The sequence below is a fragment of the Ascidia mentula genome, chromosome 6 (genome assembly GCF_947561715.1).
Source record: "Ascidia mentula chromosome 6, kaAscMent1.1, whole genome shotgun sequence".
NCBI lineage: Eukaryota > Metazoa > Chordata > Ascidiacea > Phlebobranchia > Ascidiidae > Ascidia > Ascidia mentula.
Window position 1 is genome coordinate 12558788 of NC_138571.1, and position 21449 is coordinate 12580236.

A 21449-nucleotide genomic window follows, 5' to 3' on the forward strand; every position below is an offset into this window, starting at 1 on the left:
TCATAGCCAGCATCACCCGCTGAATGATAAAAATGCACTAGAAAATCACGTCGATTTACCGATTAGCGGAAATAAACTGACTTACTGACCAGTGATTTGATCAATGAACACAGAAATATGTTTCAAATTTTTATTTGACACGGTAAAAGAAACACGCAGTTTGTACACGGGAGTAAATAAAAAAAAGCTCGGTCTTCGTTTTAGTCGAACAAAGCAAACATTAGGAACTTGGTGACGAGAATACAGTGGTGGGTTCAGATCAGCCAAAGTCCAAAGGGCGCCAATGTTGGGTCTTTTTTTTTTCTACGACACACCAAGTTACTTCTTAAACCAATATCGTCTCTGAAGCAAAGTTGTGAATACGGAAATGGAAGCTTGTCCCATAGGGACCAATTTCTTTCTTACAAAAACTATTTGGTAAGCACCAGTAACGGTGCGTGTACAGTATTAACGACACTGAAGGAATATCTGTAATAGCGCCATTGACATATTTTTTTGTCACTTTTGCATTGTCGCTTTGTGTACAACCGACAAGACAGGCAATAAATTAAATAGCACGCGCGCGTTACTGGCGAAAAACTGGAATATATCTGTATATATATAGAAATCGTCGAGAAACGTTACGCGCGCTATTATAGAAAATGTGCCCGCTTTTTCGTAATACTGCAACACTGTAAAAATTCTGTGGAAATTGCGTCCGAAGGGAAGATTGCCGTTATGTTACCCGCTAGAATATAAAACCGGAGTGGAAAAGTACATCAAAAACAGGGTTTGTTTCAAAGGAAAACATACTGGGGGCGACGAACCAACACATTCGGGCAAAAGGGTGAGATGACGTGTTCGCATATTTAAGCGTGCGCGCGAATTTAAACTGTACAGCCAAGAAAAAGTGAACGCGAACCAAATTAAAACGCATAGGTAAGTTTGTGACACGAGTTTTTTTTGCCGCTGCAACGACTACAAGCATCAGCCGAGAAACACCGTTAACTTGTTGTGATCTGGTATTCTAACTTATAAACGTTATCGGCTCCATTGTTTATACATTATATAATGGGAAGGGCCAGGGAATAAAATGGAATAATGTGTTATTTGCATTTTCCGAAAGATTGGTTTAATTATGGTAACGCTAAAAAAATTTCTTGGTTTTCTCTACCATGGTTAACGTCTGCGCCCGAAATGTGTAGTATCTCCAATTCTCCATATTTGTGACACAAGGCGTACAAGCGTGATAAGCTTTGCAGACATCGCCACCCGCAGGCAAGAAGCTGGCAAAGCAATGCTTCGGTGTTGCAATACTGTAAAATCCAGCCAAGATAAATGTTGGATCGTTTTTAGCTGTGCGCGAGCCATCGCCATTAGTTGACCAAAACGAGCCTGTTCAAGTGCCCACAAGATGCGTCAGCCATTCGTGTTTGCATCGTTGTGAAATGAGCACGGTTTGAAAGATAGAAACGTTTGAAACACGTGAAACGATAGGAGTCTATAACTTAAGAAACGGCGTTTTTGACATCAGAATACAAACTCATTTTTATCGGAACCGAATAAGGTGCGGAACATCGGGCTTGCGAACATAACAAAAATAGCGAAAGTCGTTTTTTTTTTAAAAAATGTGGCCGCTAGATGGCGGTGCGGACCCGCGACGCCCGGGCTGGGTTTAATTGAACTTGGCAAAAACTAAAAAATGAAACGGCGTGAAAATATCACACACTTCACAGGTTTCATAACAAAAACAACAACAACAACAACGGTAGTAGTGGGAATAAAAAAGGGTCATTGCAGTTTTGGCACAGAACAAAAAAAGACGACAGCACAGGGGTTTGACCACTATTTAGTTTATGGTCGGCTTCCAAACCAGTTAGCTGGAAAACATGGTATTTTTAAGGAATCGCTCAAGCTTTAACTTAAGCATTTATGGATTATTTAATATAATTGCAGTTTTGCAAGGAAGCATAAATAATAACATGTGTTTTGTTGGTTGGTTGGACAAATAATACAACTCCCAAAGCCATTGAAAATGGCAAAAAACTTACATATTTTTAGTTCTCTATTTCCTAATGTGTCGGAGTACTTTTTCAACTCATGTACGCAAGCTCTTGTACTGGAAATATTTTCGACTTCATCCGATCGGCGCGTTTTCGTCGTAAGTAATTCCAGAAGGTGTGTGTTTGCTGGGGCAAGATAGGATGAAGAGTTTAGGTGGGTGATATGGTGGGGGCGAAATTCTGCAAAAAAAAACATCATCTATTACTGTATGATGAAGGCTTGCGGTGACGATTTTTGTAGTTTATAGCTATAAGCCACTTTTAAATTGATTGAGGCGTCTAATATATGCTGAGGATATTCCGGTTGGTTAACGTTCTAAAAACGCACATCCTCAATAACTTGCTATTTTTACAGCAAGACTATGACAGGAACCGAATATGCCAATTGCGGAAATTTGTATTTCTGCTCTAAATAAAAGATCAGACCGGCGCTGATCGATTATTAAACTTAAAAATAGAGCCTGTAGTTTATAAACCACACGACCCCCAAACTAATTGTTAAAATTAAACTTAAACGTGTATCCACGTAATACTAAATAACTCCATTCAACAATTGGGATTGCAATACCCTTCAATTGACCTTAAATTTCCATACGTACCAGCACAAAACGACGCCGCCTATTATGACACATAATATAATAATAACAAACATCATGTGACAAATAACACAGCCGCGGGCGAACATTGTCTAAGGGGACTATTACTCGATAGGGAACTGAAAGTTATATTTTGGTTGTGTTACAAAATGGGGTAAGTCCCGAATCATTATTCCTTGGACGTCACTGAAAGGGAGAGTTTTCTCGCGGGGAAATTATTTTTAATTGATTTTATTGCAAACGTCACATTGCGCAATACTTAGCGACCGGTAGCTAAGGGAACCGAAATGTCGTGTTATAATGTGTTGGTTGCGCAAATCTAATTCACACGGAACTTGACAGCAATCTAATTTGCAATTAATCGAGCATTGCAATTAAATGCAACGGGAGGTTTTCCTACAGAAATAAATGACCAAAATAGCACAACATGCAGCCCCTTGAAATTGCTTCAGACGAATCGCATTTTTAGAACTGCAAAATTGTGTACAAAAACACAATATCGGTGGCAGAGAAATGGCGTTTCAAATACTCACAAATATCAGATGGTGTTTCGGGGGCGGTCGCTACGTCAGATTTTGTTCCTCCAGGTTTACAGGCGTGTTGTTTCCGGCAGGAAAGTTCTCGAACTGGACCTGGGAACAAATATGACATGAATGACTATTCTCGTCCGTGCTGTAAAGTTTTGTACAATCGCATGATTGGCAGGATCGTCACACTGCGCAGGTCCTTACTTGGCGATCACAGCTATCGTATCAAGATCGTTAAGTTTACAGGCTTCGCAGCCGAGGCATTGCAGCCTGTAGCTGGATTAGCCACTTTTCCCGACAAGTCAGAGCGAGATTTGAAAAATCAAGCTCCAGGTGAGGTTTGAGCTCACGACCCTGGGCTAACCAGGCCCAACGCGCTACCAACTACTCTACAGCTGGTCTGTGCTGTATTGCATTTGACCGCAAAGTACAATGAAGTTTCAAACCTTAACGTTACAAAAATGACCGAAGATTAAAAACAAATGTCATGGTTGGTACAACTTCTACAGGTTCAGCAAATATTAATTTTACTCCCCAAAGAGAGCGGTTTTATATGACAAACCTGTGACTCTACCAAAAAGAATTTGTCCAAATCGCATAATCACAAAGACTTAACGGTCACTAAATCAACACCGTGGTTGGGAGAAAAGGACAATCAGTTTAACGAGTCTGCTGTTCGGCAACTACGAGACGAATTAGGAGGCTACGAAATCCGTTCCGCATGGCCGATTTTTAGGTATGTTGGGAAAACGGGTTGCGAGGCGCAATGAGAAATTACAACACCGTTGTGTCAACACGTTTGAAATGGTTGTTTTTACGCAATTATGTATCATGCAGGGACATAACACCAGTAACTTTTGCGTTACTTACATTGCAACGAGGTATGGGCGCGTATCGTTAACATGCGAAACCGCAAATAGGACGTTTTCCGTGCAGTGTGGGAAAATGTGATTGAAACCGTTCACAGCAGAATGGCGCAGTTGGTGAGTTATTTCGAAAAAGTACAAATCGTTGCCAGACCTTTTCGAACTCGCAAAATCGGCTTTTTTTCAATCAGTGCACAGAAAAAGTTTAAAGAGAGTTTGCTGCCAATATTTCACAGACTTGTTGGACTCGAATCGAGATACAAAAAGTTTGGTCTCGACGCCAAAAAATAACTTGTTTCTTGGAAAAAATAAACAAACATATGACCTAGCTAGCATACTTTATAGCGAAAGTCCACATGTAAAATATTCTCATCCGTATACGCGGTATATAAAAATCTCTAAAATGAAACAACCCAACCCAACCCAACCCAACTTGCTCCAGCATAGGCCCCAGCAGATGTTATGACCGCCAGTTCCAGCACTTATCAGTTAAAACCCCGAACTTATCAACACAACAGATAAGGCGTTCAAACAGCCCAACCCTCGTTAGTGATCTTTTGAAATTCCGCGGTTGTTACGTCATAATGATGTGGCGCAGAGTGGAGATTAAAGATGTCGCAAAATATAGGGTATGGGCGGCATCGGCGGCCGGCGAATTGCCTGAAACCTGTCATCAGTCATCTGTACGTTTTGGTGGCTATTAGTGTTGGACTACACTGCTTTTTAAGCGCAATTAGCCAAGGACTACAGATTCAAGCCAATTTAAAAGATTCCAAGTGTACTGAAAAAGTTGTGCTTGATTGGGTGTAGACATTTCGTTCCGGTTGATGGGTTTTAGGTTTTCAACTTGACTTGTTTAAGATTTTGATCTGACTTGGGACGCCTTTGAACAAGGGCGCTGGTAAATTACACACAAATACATGAAGGAAATCTTTCTAATTTAGTTTGTTTTATTGTTTTAATTGTTTTGTTTTAATCTGTATATATATAAAAGTTGCCAAGATTAGTAGCATGTATTTCATAAACCCTCCAATTTCCATAAAAATGCATCTATATATTCCATTACAAACCGAAACCAAGAAAAAGTTAATAAATCCCAACACACCAAAAATTTGCAGCTTGCTTTGACGACTATTAAATGAAGTCATTAATTCCAAGAACTAATCCATGGAAAAACGTGACTATAATAGTCCCTACTGCGTAAGCGAAAAATAAGTTTTGCCTTGTTGTGTTGTTGCTACATAAAATGATTCACCAGGATGTCTTCCCCAGCGCAGGGTAATAAATTGAAACAAGAAACGTGACCAATTTACACAATACTCCCTGTAAAATTAGTTCAGACCAAAATCCTCATCGTGAGTTTAGTATTAAGGTCTGAACATAATTATTAGCCACAAAACAGCACGATCTATACCCGTAATATGATACGTAAAAATTTCCAAGTGTTATTTACATTTTCCGGGTACTGTTCTGTGTATTGTGGGCAATGAATGTGTTTCTTTTTTCTCATGGCATCTTGGTCACACAAAACATTGGTTCCCAATTCCCAAAATGTTAAAACGGCACAGTATTGACCTTTCTTTAGAGACGAATTCGGTTGCGCAATACGATGATTCGTTTTTTGGGTCACGCAATTGTTTGTGGAAATAAAACTCGTTCAAAACCTCCACGAAAGCTGGTGATGCCCTAAATAATAGTGAAACGAAGCGCTATTTTGGAACCGCTGATCTCAAACAACCATAAACTTCCCAAAAAGTTTTCCGATGTTAATTGACAAAGGCCTCATACGAAAATAAATATACTTAGATGGAATGTTTCAGTCGTTTAACACAGGTCACAGATGACCGCTAAAGCCCTTATCAAACACGGGGTGAGCATTGAAACGCAGCACACATTGACCTGCCAAGAATTGTACTGACCGAAGAATAACGCACGGCCGTCTTTGAAACAATGCAAGGGGCCTTTGAAATGGAGAACCCTTCTCCAACAAAATGTTAAAAATCACTAGAGTGTATACAGTGATGCGATTAAATGCAGAAACACATTATATTCACGACTTGGACATGCTGACTCGTACCTGTTGTCCCGTTTGAACGAAATTCGTCGCGTTGTCGGTGGGCAATCCCAAAACGGAACGATCAATCGTCTTGAAACTGTAAAAAATATAAGGGATTATATGATGTGGCCTGGCGGAGTTCGGAAATAGTCAATCTTTTAGGAGAAATACTGATTTATAAGCGGTATTAATAGGAAATGAATGTGTGTATTTTGTGCGGTAATAAGCAATAGGTATAACTTTGCGGCGGCAACAAGTGTGATTGCACAATGTTTTGGCTGTCGCAATATTTGCAAAACTTTTAGTTAGTTACAGACAACTCAATTAAGATCGCAAAACCTTACGAAAATGCATCCCAGAGTTACTGCAGATTTTAAGCAGAAACGATGACATTTTGGCGAGTGTCTCTTGCTTGTGAAAAGTCATACACCGTATGCATGTTGAAATGTTGCGCACGATTATTATGCCTGTAGTGACAGTCTTGTTATAGTGAACTTAGGTGGTAACAACGCTTCCACGAAATAGTGCGCGGGTTGTGATTATGGCTCTAATGCGATAAACCAGTTGTTTATTTACGTTCTACGCACCACTTGATCGCAACAGGTTTAACGAAAAACGTATAACAGTTCCGGGAATACTCTTCTCGCTTCCATCCTATTTGTGCGAATTAGGGCATTAAGTTTAACGAGAACCTAATTGTTTACGATTCGATAAACGTTTTCATCTCTTAATTGGCGCCAACATAAAGATTGACAACAAATTTACATCTGACAGCAGCTTGTTAGATCAAAACAAGCTTAAAAAAAGGGTTTTACGATTTCCTTAGACCGATAAGATTTACATTCTTTCAATTTTTTTACCGCACACAAAGTTTGCTGTCCCGAAAAAAAAATATTACTCCTTTTTAGGTTTTCCTTCAAAACATTATATACGGAAATAATGAATTTTGATTGTTAAAACAAAGTATGTTACATCACGATGTAAATTGATCATTTCTTTTTATACTGCTACAATAATTGCGCATTGGTGTGCGTTTTGGTTTCATGCCCCCCGGAACAACAAGCAACAATGCACGGCGGGGTAATAGAATAAATTTTCCTGTTTTCGCAAATGTCTATTTTCCGCAAAATCATGGAAAAATAAGTCTTTCCTATTCGTGCCGAGTGGCGCCGCCTGCGGTGCGAGTATCGAACGAAACTCAAACCTACGTCAAAACAAACTCGCCACTGGGGAATGCGACTGCGCCTGTCTGGACCACAGTTTCTTTTTTTGCGCGAAAAACATTCAGATCACGAGACTCTTGAGATACAGGACCTGGGCAAAAACCGCTCAAAACTGTCCCGTTATTCCGCTGTACCAGGGGATTTCCGTGCTCTCTGTGACGTATTCGTGTCTTTTGCGAAATCGCGCAAATCGAGACAGGTTTTCATGTTTGCTCATCAGCAATGTTGCGCGAAAAAGGGCAAAAACTATTTTTTTGTTGTTTTGTTAAGTATACACGACGAAATACCTCTTAATTATCACAAACATTTGGATTACAAGTCTAATATAATGAAAAGAGTTTGCAAACACGTCCGCCTAGCAAAAAAAAACTATTTTTTAAGACAGTGGGATGTACTATACAAAATGTGTGCAAATGTTATGGAAGTCCACAGCTGGTGATACACAGGGATCGCAACCCACATGGGACAATGTTCCAGGCCAGCTCAGTGCTAAGTCTCCCACCCACGTAGCCAGGCTGGATCTTTTAGTTGCATGGATTTTGCTTGAAGTTATTATGAAGGGGAATATTCCGACTAAAACACAATTTCATACTGACACCACTGTCAGCAATTGCTATGTTGCTGTTTTGAGGAGTGTCTATTCCAGTGGTTCTTTTCTTTATTTTTATAAAAACAACTTTATGCCAAGGTGATTTTATGGAATCTAGTTAAAAATTTAACGAACAGAACTTTTTGGGTAAAAGCAATGCTATTGCCATGGGAAGAATTACATTTCATGCGAAATGTGCTGCTGCCTTCTGAGTAAATTGAGTTGAACATGGCTCTTAATGAATTTTCTAAAAGGCAAGCTTGCGGAATGTAATTTGAAGGATCAGCAAAAGTTGTGGAATGATGGTTGAGATTTCGTGGTCTACACCATAGTGATCTAACTGTTCAAAAACTTGTTTTGTAAAACCTTGCGACCCAAGCACTTAAGTCATGCAGTTAGTCTTTAGCACCACATTTCTCATTCATTTATTTCCAATAAATCAACTAAGTTTTTTTTTTCACTAAAAAATTTCTGTCAAATGACCAAAATGCCAGCAAAAATTTAGGACATTTTTAATTTATTTTGGTCATTTACAGCATAATACTTTCGTTCGCAAAAATGTAAACAACTTGAATAACCTACCAGCCAATTTCCTTTGGGACATTGTGTCCGAAATGGCTTTTATTTTTTGTGACATTTCTAAAAAAATTGGGTCAATGACAGACAAATGACAAAAAAAAACAGATTTAAAGTGACATAAAATGTTGCACTTATCGTCAGTGAGTTTGTAAAATTGCAACACAAGTTGATTTACCAACACTAAGTCTTATATAAAACTTCACAGTCACAGTAAACTGTTTTTTTTGTGGTGACAATTGTTAATGTGACAAGCAATTAGCAGAACATTTTATTTCCTGATACTTCCCCCAAACAAGATTATCAATACAATAATTCAGAAGCAACAAGTTTTAAGATGGCCCGACTTAAGGTTGAAATCTATATGTTGGTAATCACTGGTCTGTGGTCCAAAATATTTCCACACAAAGTTTCAACAGCACTTGTGAACAAGAACATATGTATTTTAAATGTAGCATTTTTGTCCACTTATTAAACCTAAGTGGACGAGCCAACAGCAAATGCAAACAAATATAAGTCTTGGGAATAAGTGATTGGCTAAAACAGACAAATTAACACATAAAAAATTTCTTACTTTTTAAGGTCTGTGCTGTGGGGTTCTATTTGTTGTTGTAGTTGATGTTGTGGCTGTTGCTGTTCTTGTTGTTGTTGCTGCTGCTGCACCTATTTTATGTACAATGTGTAGCATTGCATTAAATATGTCAGATAGGTTTTGGCAAAATATCATTAAACGTTGGGTTACTCAACAAAATATATATTACTTCAGGTGTTTCTAGGTAGTAGGCACCAAGTTTGGTATTTAACAGAAATAGTTTGCCATGCAGTAGTTATATGTTTATGAGATTATTAAGCACTGCACCATCATTTGTGCCTGTTTCCTTCTCTGCACATATTTCCTTGACTAAGTTGCCATAATTAATTACTGCCAGCACTAAACAATACTAGCAAGGTCATCAAATCGGCATTCTTGTCCGCACAGTAATTTGAGCACTATATGCTGTTGGCAGCTTGGGGAAATTGCCTGTACCATGTATGGTCTTAGCCACTGGCAGACAGTTTACTCATACATTATGGCTGTGCATTTATACAAATGTAAATTTTAAAATTTACCAAAGCATGTTTTTATGTTGCATTAGGCTTTCTGAGAAAAAATTAAAAAAAATGTATTGCAAATGACAAGATATCATTAATTATAAATACCAAAGCAAATGGCCCAGAAGTCAAAATTCACACAAACACTAGCCACAAAATGGAAAAAAATAAAACATAATAAGGCCAGGAATGTGGAGAGGATGTAAAAAGGACTAAGGACAATAAAAAAAAAAACAGTTGTTGAATCAAATTTCAATGCCTGACTGACAAGGCGCAGATGGGAAAAAGAGGAAGCAAAATATAACATGATAGGGTTTGTTTTCGATATCGGATACTGGTTGGGTGGAATCTTGTTACCATGCTAGGTTTACTACAAAAACCAAGGTGACTCTTTGGATGGATGACATAGCAAGATCAGACCCTCGAACCAAAAATAGGTAGGACTTGAATACAAACAGGCGTATGTATCATGTTTTATTATGTAATATAAAAATGAATTGGGAATTTGGAAACCATTCATCAAGGAAGTTGTACATTGTCAACTTCTTGTGGCATGGATTACTATTCATGTTATGTGCCAAAAAACACACAAATAAAACCATAAAAAAAATCTTAATTTTACGTAAGTAGCCATAACATTTATGGCCAGAGTAAAATATTTGTCACCATGATAAAAAATATTTGTGCACAAAATAAACATACTTGCTGGTTTATGTCATGTTGGAATGCATTGTTAGTGTTGGTATCTTGCCGTTGGACAACATTCGGGTCTACCAGAAATATGTTGGTGTCCTAAAAAGATGTTCACTTTACAATGGGTTTATGATTTTTAAAACTTACATTTTCAGTTGTAAGAAAAACTAATTTATGTTTGTTGATGAAAAAAGGGATTGCTTTACTAAATCTGTAAAAGTCTGCCACAAAACTTTACGTAAAAAGTTAAAGTAATCACTGCCACACTGCACACCCATCACAAAAACATTTACCACATACTTACCATTAGATTTTCCTGCGTTAGTAGCGTGTTTATGTCATCGACAAACAACTCCTGTTTCGTCAACTGCTGATGTTGCTGTGTTCCCATTTGTCCTTGGTTTTGGTTGACAGGCATATTGGTTGCCATGCCAACATTCTGACCATTAGAAAATGACGAGTTTAGGTGAGCGTCGATGAACTGCTGGTTGTTGTTTGTTTGTATTGTGTCATTGAAAAGTGATGTCTGTGGCATTGAGGTTGTAACCAAAGCCTGGGGAATTGTATTGTGCATACTCATGGAACCTCCAGGACTGTTGTCGAGGGCAGGGCTTGCGCTGTTGCTGTACATGTTGCCTTGCGGTGGACCCTGGTTTGAACATTCAGAGATTATATCCTGCAAAATGCCCGAGTTCAACATCGACGACTCCAACGGTTTTTGTGGCGAATCACTTAAGGTGAAGTTGTTGTCAAATCCGATCGACAACCCTGTTTCCGTGAGAGGGCTTTGTACCAAACTGCCAACATTGCCACCAGGGCTGTTTTGCACAATCGTTGTAGGGGTGTCCACCACCATTTGCACAAGACTTGAAGTCCTCTGGTGTGACTGTATCTGTGTGGGACTAGTTATAAGATTCATGTTTGTCGTCGCAGGCTTGTCTTGTTCCAAGATTTGCATGGACTCGGAGATAGTGAAAAGCTGCTGTTCGTTTATATTAAGATCAGTGGGCTTTTGGTTCACAGTGCCATGCATGAAAAGTACTTCACCACTGTTACCATGATCAGGTTTTGTCCACAGTGCTTGTGGGGCCTGGGCCTGCTGAAGATTTCCCATGCTAACGTTCTGGGCAGAGCCAAAGTTGGGACTGCCTTGCAGCTGTTGACTGGTTGGCCACACAAAGTTTGCTGGTGGCCCTGAGCTTGCATTGCCCTCCGGCGAAATCAAATTATGGGGCGATGAAACCATTTGTGGAGAGGGTGTGTTTTGTTGTTGGGTAACTTCTGTTTGTAAATTGCCAATCGAGTTTCTATGAACTGACTGTGCTTGACCCCAACCAACAGGATCACCTGCACAATTGGGTGCGATGCCTCCCATGTTTGCTTGACCACCCATACTTGTCATAACCACAGATGTACCAGACATGGAGGCAGTTATCTGTGATGGCATGCCCACCATGCCTTGGTTGCTTCCATTGCCAGACAAAAGCTGAGTGTTGAAAGCAAAAGTTGGATCTGATTTGATGATGTCTGGTTGGAACATGCTTGTGTTTAGAGTAGAGAACAACGTGCTCTCATGTACTGGCGTGCTGGCTTGCGCTGGTTGTTGTGGCAAGGTGTTGTTGTGCTGTGCTATCATATTGGTCTGACTCTGCTGGGACACAGGCAACTGCATCTGTGTAGTTCCTGTGGCAAACTGGGGATTTTGGCCAGTTGTCGTAAACACCATGGTGCCATCTTTATCCACTGCTACCGTGTTGTAATGCTGTATTGGTGTGGAATTTGGAAAAGCGACTGATTGCTGGCCCCACTGTGTTTCGGTTTTTACAATCACATTGTTGGCTGTCCCAGCTGTAAATGAGTTTGAGTTGGGTGCTGGCACATTCTGTGTTACTTGAGTGTTTGTATTGAATGCTGGTCTGTTGCACACACTGGTGATGGAGCTAAAGGGACCTGCTTGCTTGAGAGTCATCTGGTTTCCACCAATCGACGGCTTAAAAATGAACTGAGCACTAGCGGGTGTGTGTGTGGGTATGGGCCTCTCTATAACCGATGAAGACGGCAGCTTTTCGTTGGCAAACTGTATGGGTTGAGTCGGTTGTTGTGGTGGAAATGCAATCGGGGCATTGGTGCTGTCAACTTTAATCATGGTTTGATTCGTTACTGCTGGTTGTGCAACTGTAGGAAGTGATAATTACAGTGAATAGGTGATGTTTACATCTTGGGCTACAAACAGTATAAATGCCCAAACAACTAAACTTCCCAAGCTATTGTATGTTCAACAACAGTAATGTACAATATTTTAATCTTTTTAATATTTTTCAGTTTTTTTTGTTGAATTTAGTATGGACAAGGGGTAGCACACAAAAGTGCCATGCAAGTCAAATCCAAAAGCAAGAGAAAACTTTCCTTAATAGTAATATAATTGTTATTGATCAACGACAAGTATTAAGAAAACAAAAATACGCCTAATTGGTCACAATTGGATATATATTTTAATATTTAATGCCCTGGACCCCTTTTGCACATCTAGCTAACATAAAAAACAGCAAATTTGCATGATGGAAATTCAGGCACCCACTATAAAAGATCAATAACATCCTGACAACGCCTTCAAACGAAGGGAGGGATCAGACTTCAAAGCACTTCACAGTAAATGCTTCCTCTTATATACCCGAGGGAGATGTGAGCTCTTGATACCTCAAGTTTACTGTTTCAATATGATGGCTAATATGTAGGTGAAAAGCGTTGGTCCATTATATTTTTGGTATTTAAATTTTTTTGGGGCATTGGTTGACTGAGCCGGATAAACTTATTTTGTCTAATGTTTGTTTGCAATACAAAATGTTTGCAATACAATAAAAAAACAGGCTTTGAAAATTTCAGTTTTTGCCACTGCAGCAAATCCCTATGCTTCAACTTCAAAGTGGAATGATTTAGTTTACAAACGGTGAACATGTATTTGTGACATAACTGTGCTCAGTTCTTGATACATATTTTATATGCGCAAGCGTTACAAATGCCTTACCGCCGATTTTATGTCAATAAATTTATTTAATGGCATAGTGCCACCAAATTAAATACAATTGTTCACCTTGTGTTGCATTCTTAATGTCATTTGCATCAACTTCAGGCTTGAGCAATTTCATTAGCGCTTCCAGCACGTTTCGATCAATATGGGCGTTCAACAATGCTTGAACTGTATTATCTGCACGACAAAACACTATGATTAATACCTACATTCCTTTTGCACACACACACACAAAAGTGACAGTTAAGGCAAGTCTCAATAATTCTTCCAGTTAATGGCGCATCCTATACATACAGTTTTGTTGTAAAAACTTACAAGAAAACATTGTATACCTGTTTCTTTCTTGACAGACGTGGTCTCCTCAGTTTGAGATGTTGCAACATCGTTGTTGGGTTTAGCTGGCTTTTGGTTGGGATCGTACGTGAAGCTGTGTGGGTCACACTTGCGACCATTATGCTCAACCAACACTTGTACATTCACCGACTTGGTGATATTTTGATCGTGATAGGGTGGTACTCGCACAACCAAATGAGTCTGTTTGACAAAAGTTGTTTTTATGTCTTTGCAGTGCAGTGCACAAATTCATGTACATTTAGCGTCAAAAGTCATTTTGATTAAATACATGTATTACAAGAATTTGTTCAAAAAATCCTATTCATTTTTTGTGCATATGGAAAACACTACAATATTCAATAGCAAAGGAAGTGTTGTGGCATGTGGTAAAAATTCAAAAACACATGACAGGAAACTGTCTGTCCACACATAATTTGCAAAGGCAATTTGACAGATCACTGACATTTAATGAACAGTCAAGTGCACAATATACAAACATGGCCAACAAGGCTGTTTGGCAGACCCCCTGCACTTGGTACTAGTTGTTAAATATTTATGAGGGCTACTAATGTAATAAAATTACAGTATTCCTGGATGGCTGGGTTGTAAAATGCAAGCTACAGATTTTTGTAACATACCAATTGTTTCGATTTTCTTAATGGACACTCTGGTGCACCAAATCAACACAATAGTAAAAGTGTCTAATTGAATGTGCTTGAACATCCAAAGTACGTACACTTTCAAAGCCGTTGCAAAGTACAACAAGTCATTAATCTCTCCATGATACTAAGTATATTGAGTATATGAAACCCAACTTTCGCTTGTGAAATCCCACAGCTTTTTGCTGTTGCCATATCCTTCTAGGATACAATAGAGTAATGTGTTATTCAACACCATATCATTCTAATGGGAAACAGGAAGCAGAATCCAAAGAGCAAAACTCATTATAGCAACATGTCCTACTGCAGCTTAGGTCTGAAGATGTTTTGTAGACAATATTTAATATGACTCCCAGGCCTCATTATGCTATGTGTCAAAATATTATCAAGAAGGAAAAGATTTGCCATTGTTGTACATCTGTTGCAAAGAAATCCCTCTATTCCTTTTCATTGGTATCTCAAATTAAGTGTTTGTAATAGGGTTATGTTCCATTTTTGTTGACATATCCAATTTCTTTGGGTGCACATAAAGAGTCAACTGGCTGAACAAACACAAAAGACTTTGGTATGCACGAATAATGGAGTTACCCGGAGAATGAATCCATGCTTGGAAAAGCCTTGTCGAGGCCAGGAAGACATTGACCACACTCCTGTACCCACACACACACATATACTGTACAAGGCAGTGATAACACAACTGATAGGCAACTTCTGAGAAAACATAAAGCTAGGCGACACTGGAAAAGTAAATGAATCTTTACCTAAATGTAGACTTAATAATGCAATTTTTTTGTAGGCATACGAAGAAGAATATTGCAGTCACTTCAATTCCTACAAATGCACTTGAACAGAATTCACACAATGGTGGGTAAGTGGGTTCTTAAATTGAGGGAGTGAATTCACACAGAACAGATATGCGTGCTTTGCTGGCAAAATGTGGTGCAGAGTACGATCGAAAACCATTGCCTGAATCAGCAACTGATAAAAAGCTGCTGACAATCAGCATGCCAGCACGTTTACAATCTTTACATGAAAAAAGCAGCCACCACAAGCACCCTTCAGTTTGTTTCGATGAGTTTAAAATGACAAGTGAGCAGTACTTACTAAACTCCATACAGCATTCATGATCCATTCATGAAAAAATGCATATGTACACTTGCATCCTTAATACAAGCAAAAGGGGTGGCATTAAACAAGGTAAACATCACGGAGTTTTCGAAAAATGACAAGCTCTTCGCGTGAAGATCGCGCTAACCAAACACATTTTACAGAGCAGTAAACTCGAAAACATGTCTCTGTCCCAAGGTGAATTACCAGTCGGTATTGGTTTAAACCAGGATTGCGCAAACAACGTATTCACGACCCAACGGCTGTTGTTTACCTTTGCACTACCCCACTAAGGGGCGAATAAACAGCCAGTTTTATAGACTGCTTTGTTGACAGGGAAGCATTGTTGGGAGAGGGAAAATGCTTGATGGCTTACAGATGGAATTTATAACAGAGTCAATGGCCAAAGTCTGGAGCACTATGACAAGTGGCAGACTTTAAACGGACAGCATTTGGTCTAGATGAAACTGTAAACAGATTGTACAAAATCAGATCTAAACAATAAGTGTACATTCCCCAGAGTGTATTTAATAAACAGTATGACCAATATTTGCAACAACACATATGTTTTGTTTCATGCTATTATTGTATTTTCTTTCCAAAATTGGGTGAAAATGGGGTGACCCTTAATAAAAACTGGTATAACAGATTTGATAAAAACATTAGTTTTTCAAAGCAGATAAAAAATCAACCCAATTTTTTTTTTTGAATATAGGTGCAAATTTAAGGCCCATGCAAATACATTTGCCCCAGAGATACAAAATTCCGCTGTTTTGTCACCTATATGTCAACAAATCACTCCAAATCTTGGAATTGACTTTTCCAACCACAAGAGTTGTCGAATTTTACAGCATCCTGCTCAAACAGATATCCTGGCAAACAATCTTGACAGAGTAAAGCATCTCTGTTTGCTTTTACAAATGCTTTGCACTGCAATGTTTAACATGTTTGAAACTCATGTATCAAGTTCCAGACATGCTTTTTGACGCAGAAATATGAAAGAAGTAAAGCAAATATTTTGAACCTTCCCCAAAACAACGCAAAAGTTTTTGTTGATTGACAAAATGACAATAGTTGCCAGGTTATTGTCACATGACCAATCAAAAGTATCCCATGGGAAAAGTCCAAGCCTTGTTTTCAACAACAGCGCACCTCTTTGCATGGCTTTTAACAGGAAGCAATTTATGTTTACGACCAGAAAAGATTGTTACAATACAAACACATCAGAAGCTATGAATCAGTAGGGATTCTTGCCTAATGGAATGTGTGCTGAGCCACCACAAACTACACACAAATTTACCTGATGAAAGTTGTCTTTGTCCAACACACCGACTGTATGCCAATGACTCCCTGTCAAAAAAACAGTACAGGTTGATGAAAATGAATACTATAGAAAGCAATTTAGCTACATATTACATTGAATTACAAAACAAGAGTGGATATTTTTTCAAGATGATTTGGTATTTGTAACTTATCTGAATGTTTAGGTCTCTATGAACAGATGAAACCTACCATCTGCCTCTTCAGGGTCTTGAAAAATAACAGTAGTTCCTTTATGAAAGTTTCTTCCAATTATGAACATTTCCACATCGCCTTTGGCTGCACAGCGCTCCAAACTCTTCTTGGTAATTTCTGGCTGACCTGGAGGCTGGGCTAAGAATCAAAACACAGTTTAAAACATTGAACCAATTATACACACAAGCTGGTTCCCTAATTGTGACTGAATCTAGCCATTGAAATCTGAGACATTTTGTTTCAAATTAATGAATTCCCAATTATCAAACACATAATATGTGAACAAAAGTCACAGACCACTTACTGCAATTGATGCGATTGGAAGCAACTTGTAGAATTACTGGACCGGAAACATTTGGAACATCTTCCAAGACAACGCGAAATACCAACTTGACAGTTTGGTTTCGCTTCTTGGCTTGCCTAACTCCTATCCTCGCTTCAACATCAGCATTACGCAGTTTTAATATTCCAACACAGTCAACACTGCAAAAAATTTTAGTCAATTTTAGAGATTTTTACATTTACGAATTAACTAAAAAATTAAGTAATACAGCATAATTTGAGCATGTTACCTTATTGGCTCATTGGCATCAAAGGGGATCTTGATCACTTTCGTACCATCAATACTAACTTCTTCACAAGGGGTTGTGTTGCGTCCTGTCACCTTGCATGCCTGATAGAAGCCGTGAGGCCGAATCTTGTCATCTGATTCAGATCCTACGTAAACGTGTAAACTGGTCTTGCCAGTGTATCCCTTCAACTAGGGAAAATAGAAAACGGGAGTCAGTTCTTGGTCCTGTGAACACTGAAAAATCCAACATGGAAATTATACAACAGAAAGAAAATGCAGTTTTGCCATTTAGAGCAACTACAGCACTACCAAATGTTGTGTGTATATTTTTTTTGAATTATTAATTGTTTCTGATTTACCAAGCATGCAAACAGTATTTGCAGAATAGTTAACCACAAGCAAAGAATAAAAGAAAAAGGCGCTGTTTATGGTTGCATCATTATTGCATGAAATTTAAAGGAATCACCCAGCAAAGGCACATTTAAAGAAAACACTTTAAAACTGAAAACTATAGGCCAGCACTTACCGCATAGCAGGCCTTGCTAGGGGTAGTGGAGCTACATTTCAGTGACCGTTACACAGAATCAATAACAAATCGAGTGCTCCGTATTAAAAACCTCAACCAGTAATTGCAAAAAGCAATCACGGCACCACAAACACAAAGTACTCTGCAAACCTCACAAAGGTTATTCGCATCTTTAGATTAAACAACGATTTGCAAATTTTTTAGTTGACAAAAAATTTTTACAAGAATCGCCTGTTAAGATTTTTGTTTAAACTTAGCAGCGACCTCTGCCTTGGCAAATGCTGGCTCTTCAGCTTTCTGCTACATATAATGCCAGCTGACCTTTCTTAAATGACCATTTGTTCATTGTAAAATTGAATTATGTTAACTTGCTCGCTGGTCACTAAATTCTGTTAAAAATTATACTGCATTCTGACACCTTGTTCTTTGGGTTTATCCTTTTTATGCTGTATTTTCTTTATTCTTTAAATTTTACACCCTAAGATCTTACTGTCATACATCCTTTCACACATCTAAACTAGTGCTAATGTGTTGCTCAGAGTACCTTGCCTCAATATTACTTAAATTGGTGGAAGCACTTCTATAACTAAACAATCTCAATAAAGCTTCATGTAGCTGTGTTTTTTGGTACACTATAGAAAACCCTCCAAATACCTTCATGATCTAACCTTGCCTAGCCTAAGTAAACCTCACAAGGTATACAACACATTTTTTCATGATGAATTTCATCGTCATTGGGGACAGGCAATGTGAGAAGTAAACCAACCTCAATTTTTGGGTACCCTTGTTGCGAAGCGTCTTTAACAGGGCCACGACTTCCTTCAGTTAGATATCTGGCCCGGTGCTGTTGCTCTGGTTGAACCATAATACTTAGGGTACAGCTGTGTGCCGATGAAGGATGCTGTACATTTAATGCCAGGGCTGAGTTGTTGACAGGTGCTCTGTGGTGATGATAATGATGTCTGCGAGTCTGGGGAGGCCTACTTTGGTCTTGGCCAGGTACAGGAAGGTTGTCCCCAGTTCCAGATGGCTCCCTTAATAAATCAACATCCAATTGCCAAAATCGTTTTGATAATACGAATACAAAAATCATGAAAGAAAAGTTAACCGCTGGTCAAAACATGAAGAAGGCTTGCAACAAACATTTACCTGGTCATGGAAGTGTTCTGACTGCTTTCAGAGGCATTTGAGTGACGACGATTATTGTTCATAGCACTATGCAAATTGGAATCCGAGTTGTTGAAATTTATACTGTAAGGCAGATTGTTGATTGACCTTCTGTGTGTTGTTGAAAATGGGGCGTTGGAGTCTTCAGTCTCATTTGCCCCTGCTTCACCACTAGGTGATGGTGATGGAATTTGTGAACTCACTGGTGATGTGAAATTGTATGAGGGCTTTGAGTATTCTTGATATCGCTTTGTTTTGCGCCGTTTCTTGCGACTGCTTGCTGGTGAATATGGATCTTCATCTGATGAGCCTCCAGGGGTGGTAGTGCTTTGTGCTGGGTGCCAGTAGTATGGCAAGCTCCTGCGAAACTTGCCACCAGTAGGCAAGGTTTCTGACTCCATACCGGTGTCATCCGATTCCATAGCTTCAAAGGAACTACTAACGTCACCGTGTCTTGGGCTGTGTGCCCTGCTGCTGTGTATAGAGCTGAACTCAAAGCACATTTTGGTATCTTCATCAATTTCAATTGGGGTTGAATTAAACCCCAACTCTCCAAGGCCACCCAATTGTCCTGCATTGTTCAGTCCAGAAAGTACAAAGTTTTCTGAAATCATGTTTTCCACTGTGCCCCCTTCATTATCGGACACTGAGAGTGTAGAAACAATGTTTTCTTTGCCCTGCAGCGGTAAGCCATCTGTGCCCTTGAGCTCGCTGTTTCCGTCGCAACCTAAATATGGAGATGCAAATAACTTATGGAGAGTTTTTAGAAAACAAATACCTTATGGAGAGTTTTTAGAAAACAAATACCTTATGGAGAGTTTTTAGAAAGCAAACAACTTACAAGTACCTTATAATAATTTTAACTTATCATAAAGTAAAATCAAAGCATGATGTGTAGTAATACCACTAGACACATTTAGACAAGATTGCCAACAACGGTAATAAATAAAAAATACATAGAAGTGTATCCAAAAGTCAGGAGTTTGACATTTCAGTACAATTCAGTCATATGAATACAGCTACTAGATCTAATAACTAGTGGATGTGTGTTTTTACATGAACACAGATAGTATAAAAGAAACTCCAGATGAACAAGAGTTATTTACATCTCCTACTATACTTTTGCTTCAATAATAGGTACACAAAGCCTTTACCCAAGTTATCGGCGTTGCAAAGTGTTTCCTGGGAGGATCTTGTCCCACTTTCACATGCATCTCGTTGAGGGTTATTCCAGTTTTCGTGATCAGACATAATTTACCTGGTTTTATCACACACAAAAAATGGAACATGATTTTATGTTGCAATGCAATTTTTATGTTTTCAATGTACTTCTTAAATTCTTAGGCAATAGTGCTGGATTTCAACCTGTTAACTGTTTGACAAACGACTGATGAGGTGATAAATTGAGTTTAAAGTAGTGAGTTGACTGTCTAATGGCAGATTGGAAAGTTCATAATTTGTGCAGAGGTTTATTTTCAGCGATCATCAATTGTGCAACAATAACTTGCAAAATATGTTTTTTTTGTATACTTCTAGCCTAGAAGTCCTAGGGAATAAATTAGGTGTGTTTATGGATGAATTTTTTTTTATTGTTGAAGTTTACATTATTAACTCTTGTTTAGACCTTACTGGAAAAAATCTGTGTCTGCTAGGTTTTCTTGGTTACACACGTCTGTACTTTCAAAAATTTGCAGCAAACCTTCACTATAATGTCGTAGGTGAATGATATTTGGGAATAATCTAAACCGAATTTAAATCGTAACCAGCACATAATACATTTTTGCGAAAATCAACATTAACAAATAACATAAACCCATTTTCTAATATTGGTCGTTCATTACTTTGAAATTACATGCAACAAGCAAGGTGTCTACACTACTGTGAAAAGGGATATATTTTCTTGTTGCCTTTGGGCCTAACAGCAGCACGTTATTAATATTAATATATTTCAGTTTTAGAGGTTATAGCAAACTTTGACTGGTCTGGTTACAAACAGCAAACAGCACCTACTCAACAACTGTCTGTCCACTACGGTTTTATCAAACTTAGGCCACATTCCCCACAAAAAAAGGAAATTTACCTTCTTCTGTTCAACCATTGTCCTGATCACTAGAAACAACATCCCATAAACTAAATACAAAATACAGTTCTTTGCATTGTTCGTGCTATCATAAATTTATTTTTAAATGGCACCCCGCACTTCGTGATACGACATATATATGTGTGATAAAATTATTTGTATTCCTTTTATGCTGTCAAGGCAAACTTCCCTGTGGTATTGGA

The 21449-nt window shown here is 38.6% G+C and overlaps 1 protein-coding gene across 3 annotated transcripts; it reads right to left on the bottom strand.

Moving 5' to 3' along the window:
- Positions 1-122: 122 nt before the first annotated feature.
- LOC145905459 (uncharacterized) lies at positions 123-20420 on the bottom strand. Of its 3 annotated transcripts, XR_014402740.1 has the most exons (16): positions 20321-20420; positions 19149-19893; positions 18766-19033; positions 17475-17662; positions 17207-17385; positions 16900-17040; positions 16688-16737; positions 13621-13822; positions 13352-13465; positions 10565-12435; positions 10270-10359; positions 9050-9138; positions 6109-6184; positions 3172-3270; positions 2031-2222; positions 123-1859 (listed from the first exon to the last, which is right to left on the bottom strand). XR_014402740.1 is itself a non-coding variant. In XM_082992665.1 (15 exons), exons 1-14 carry the CDS (start codon positions 20415-20417, stop codon positions 3202-3204), a joined length of 4179 nt encoding a protein of 1392 aa, XP_082848791.1. In that variant the 5' UTR covers positions 20418-20420; the 3' UTR covers positions 123-2222; positions 3172-3201. The 3 variants fall into 3 exon arrangements, 2 of the variants coding, with proteins under 2 accessions (XP_082848791.1, XP_082848792.1); XM_082992665.1 differs by having other exon boundaries at positions 123-2222; XM_082992666.1 differs by having other exon boundaries at positions 123-2222; positions 9050-9133; positions 10268-10359.
- Positions 20421-21449: the final 1029 nt, after the last annotated feature.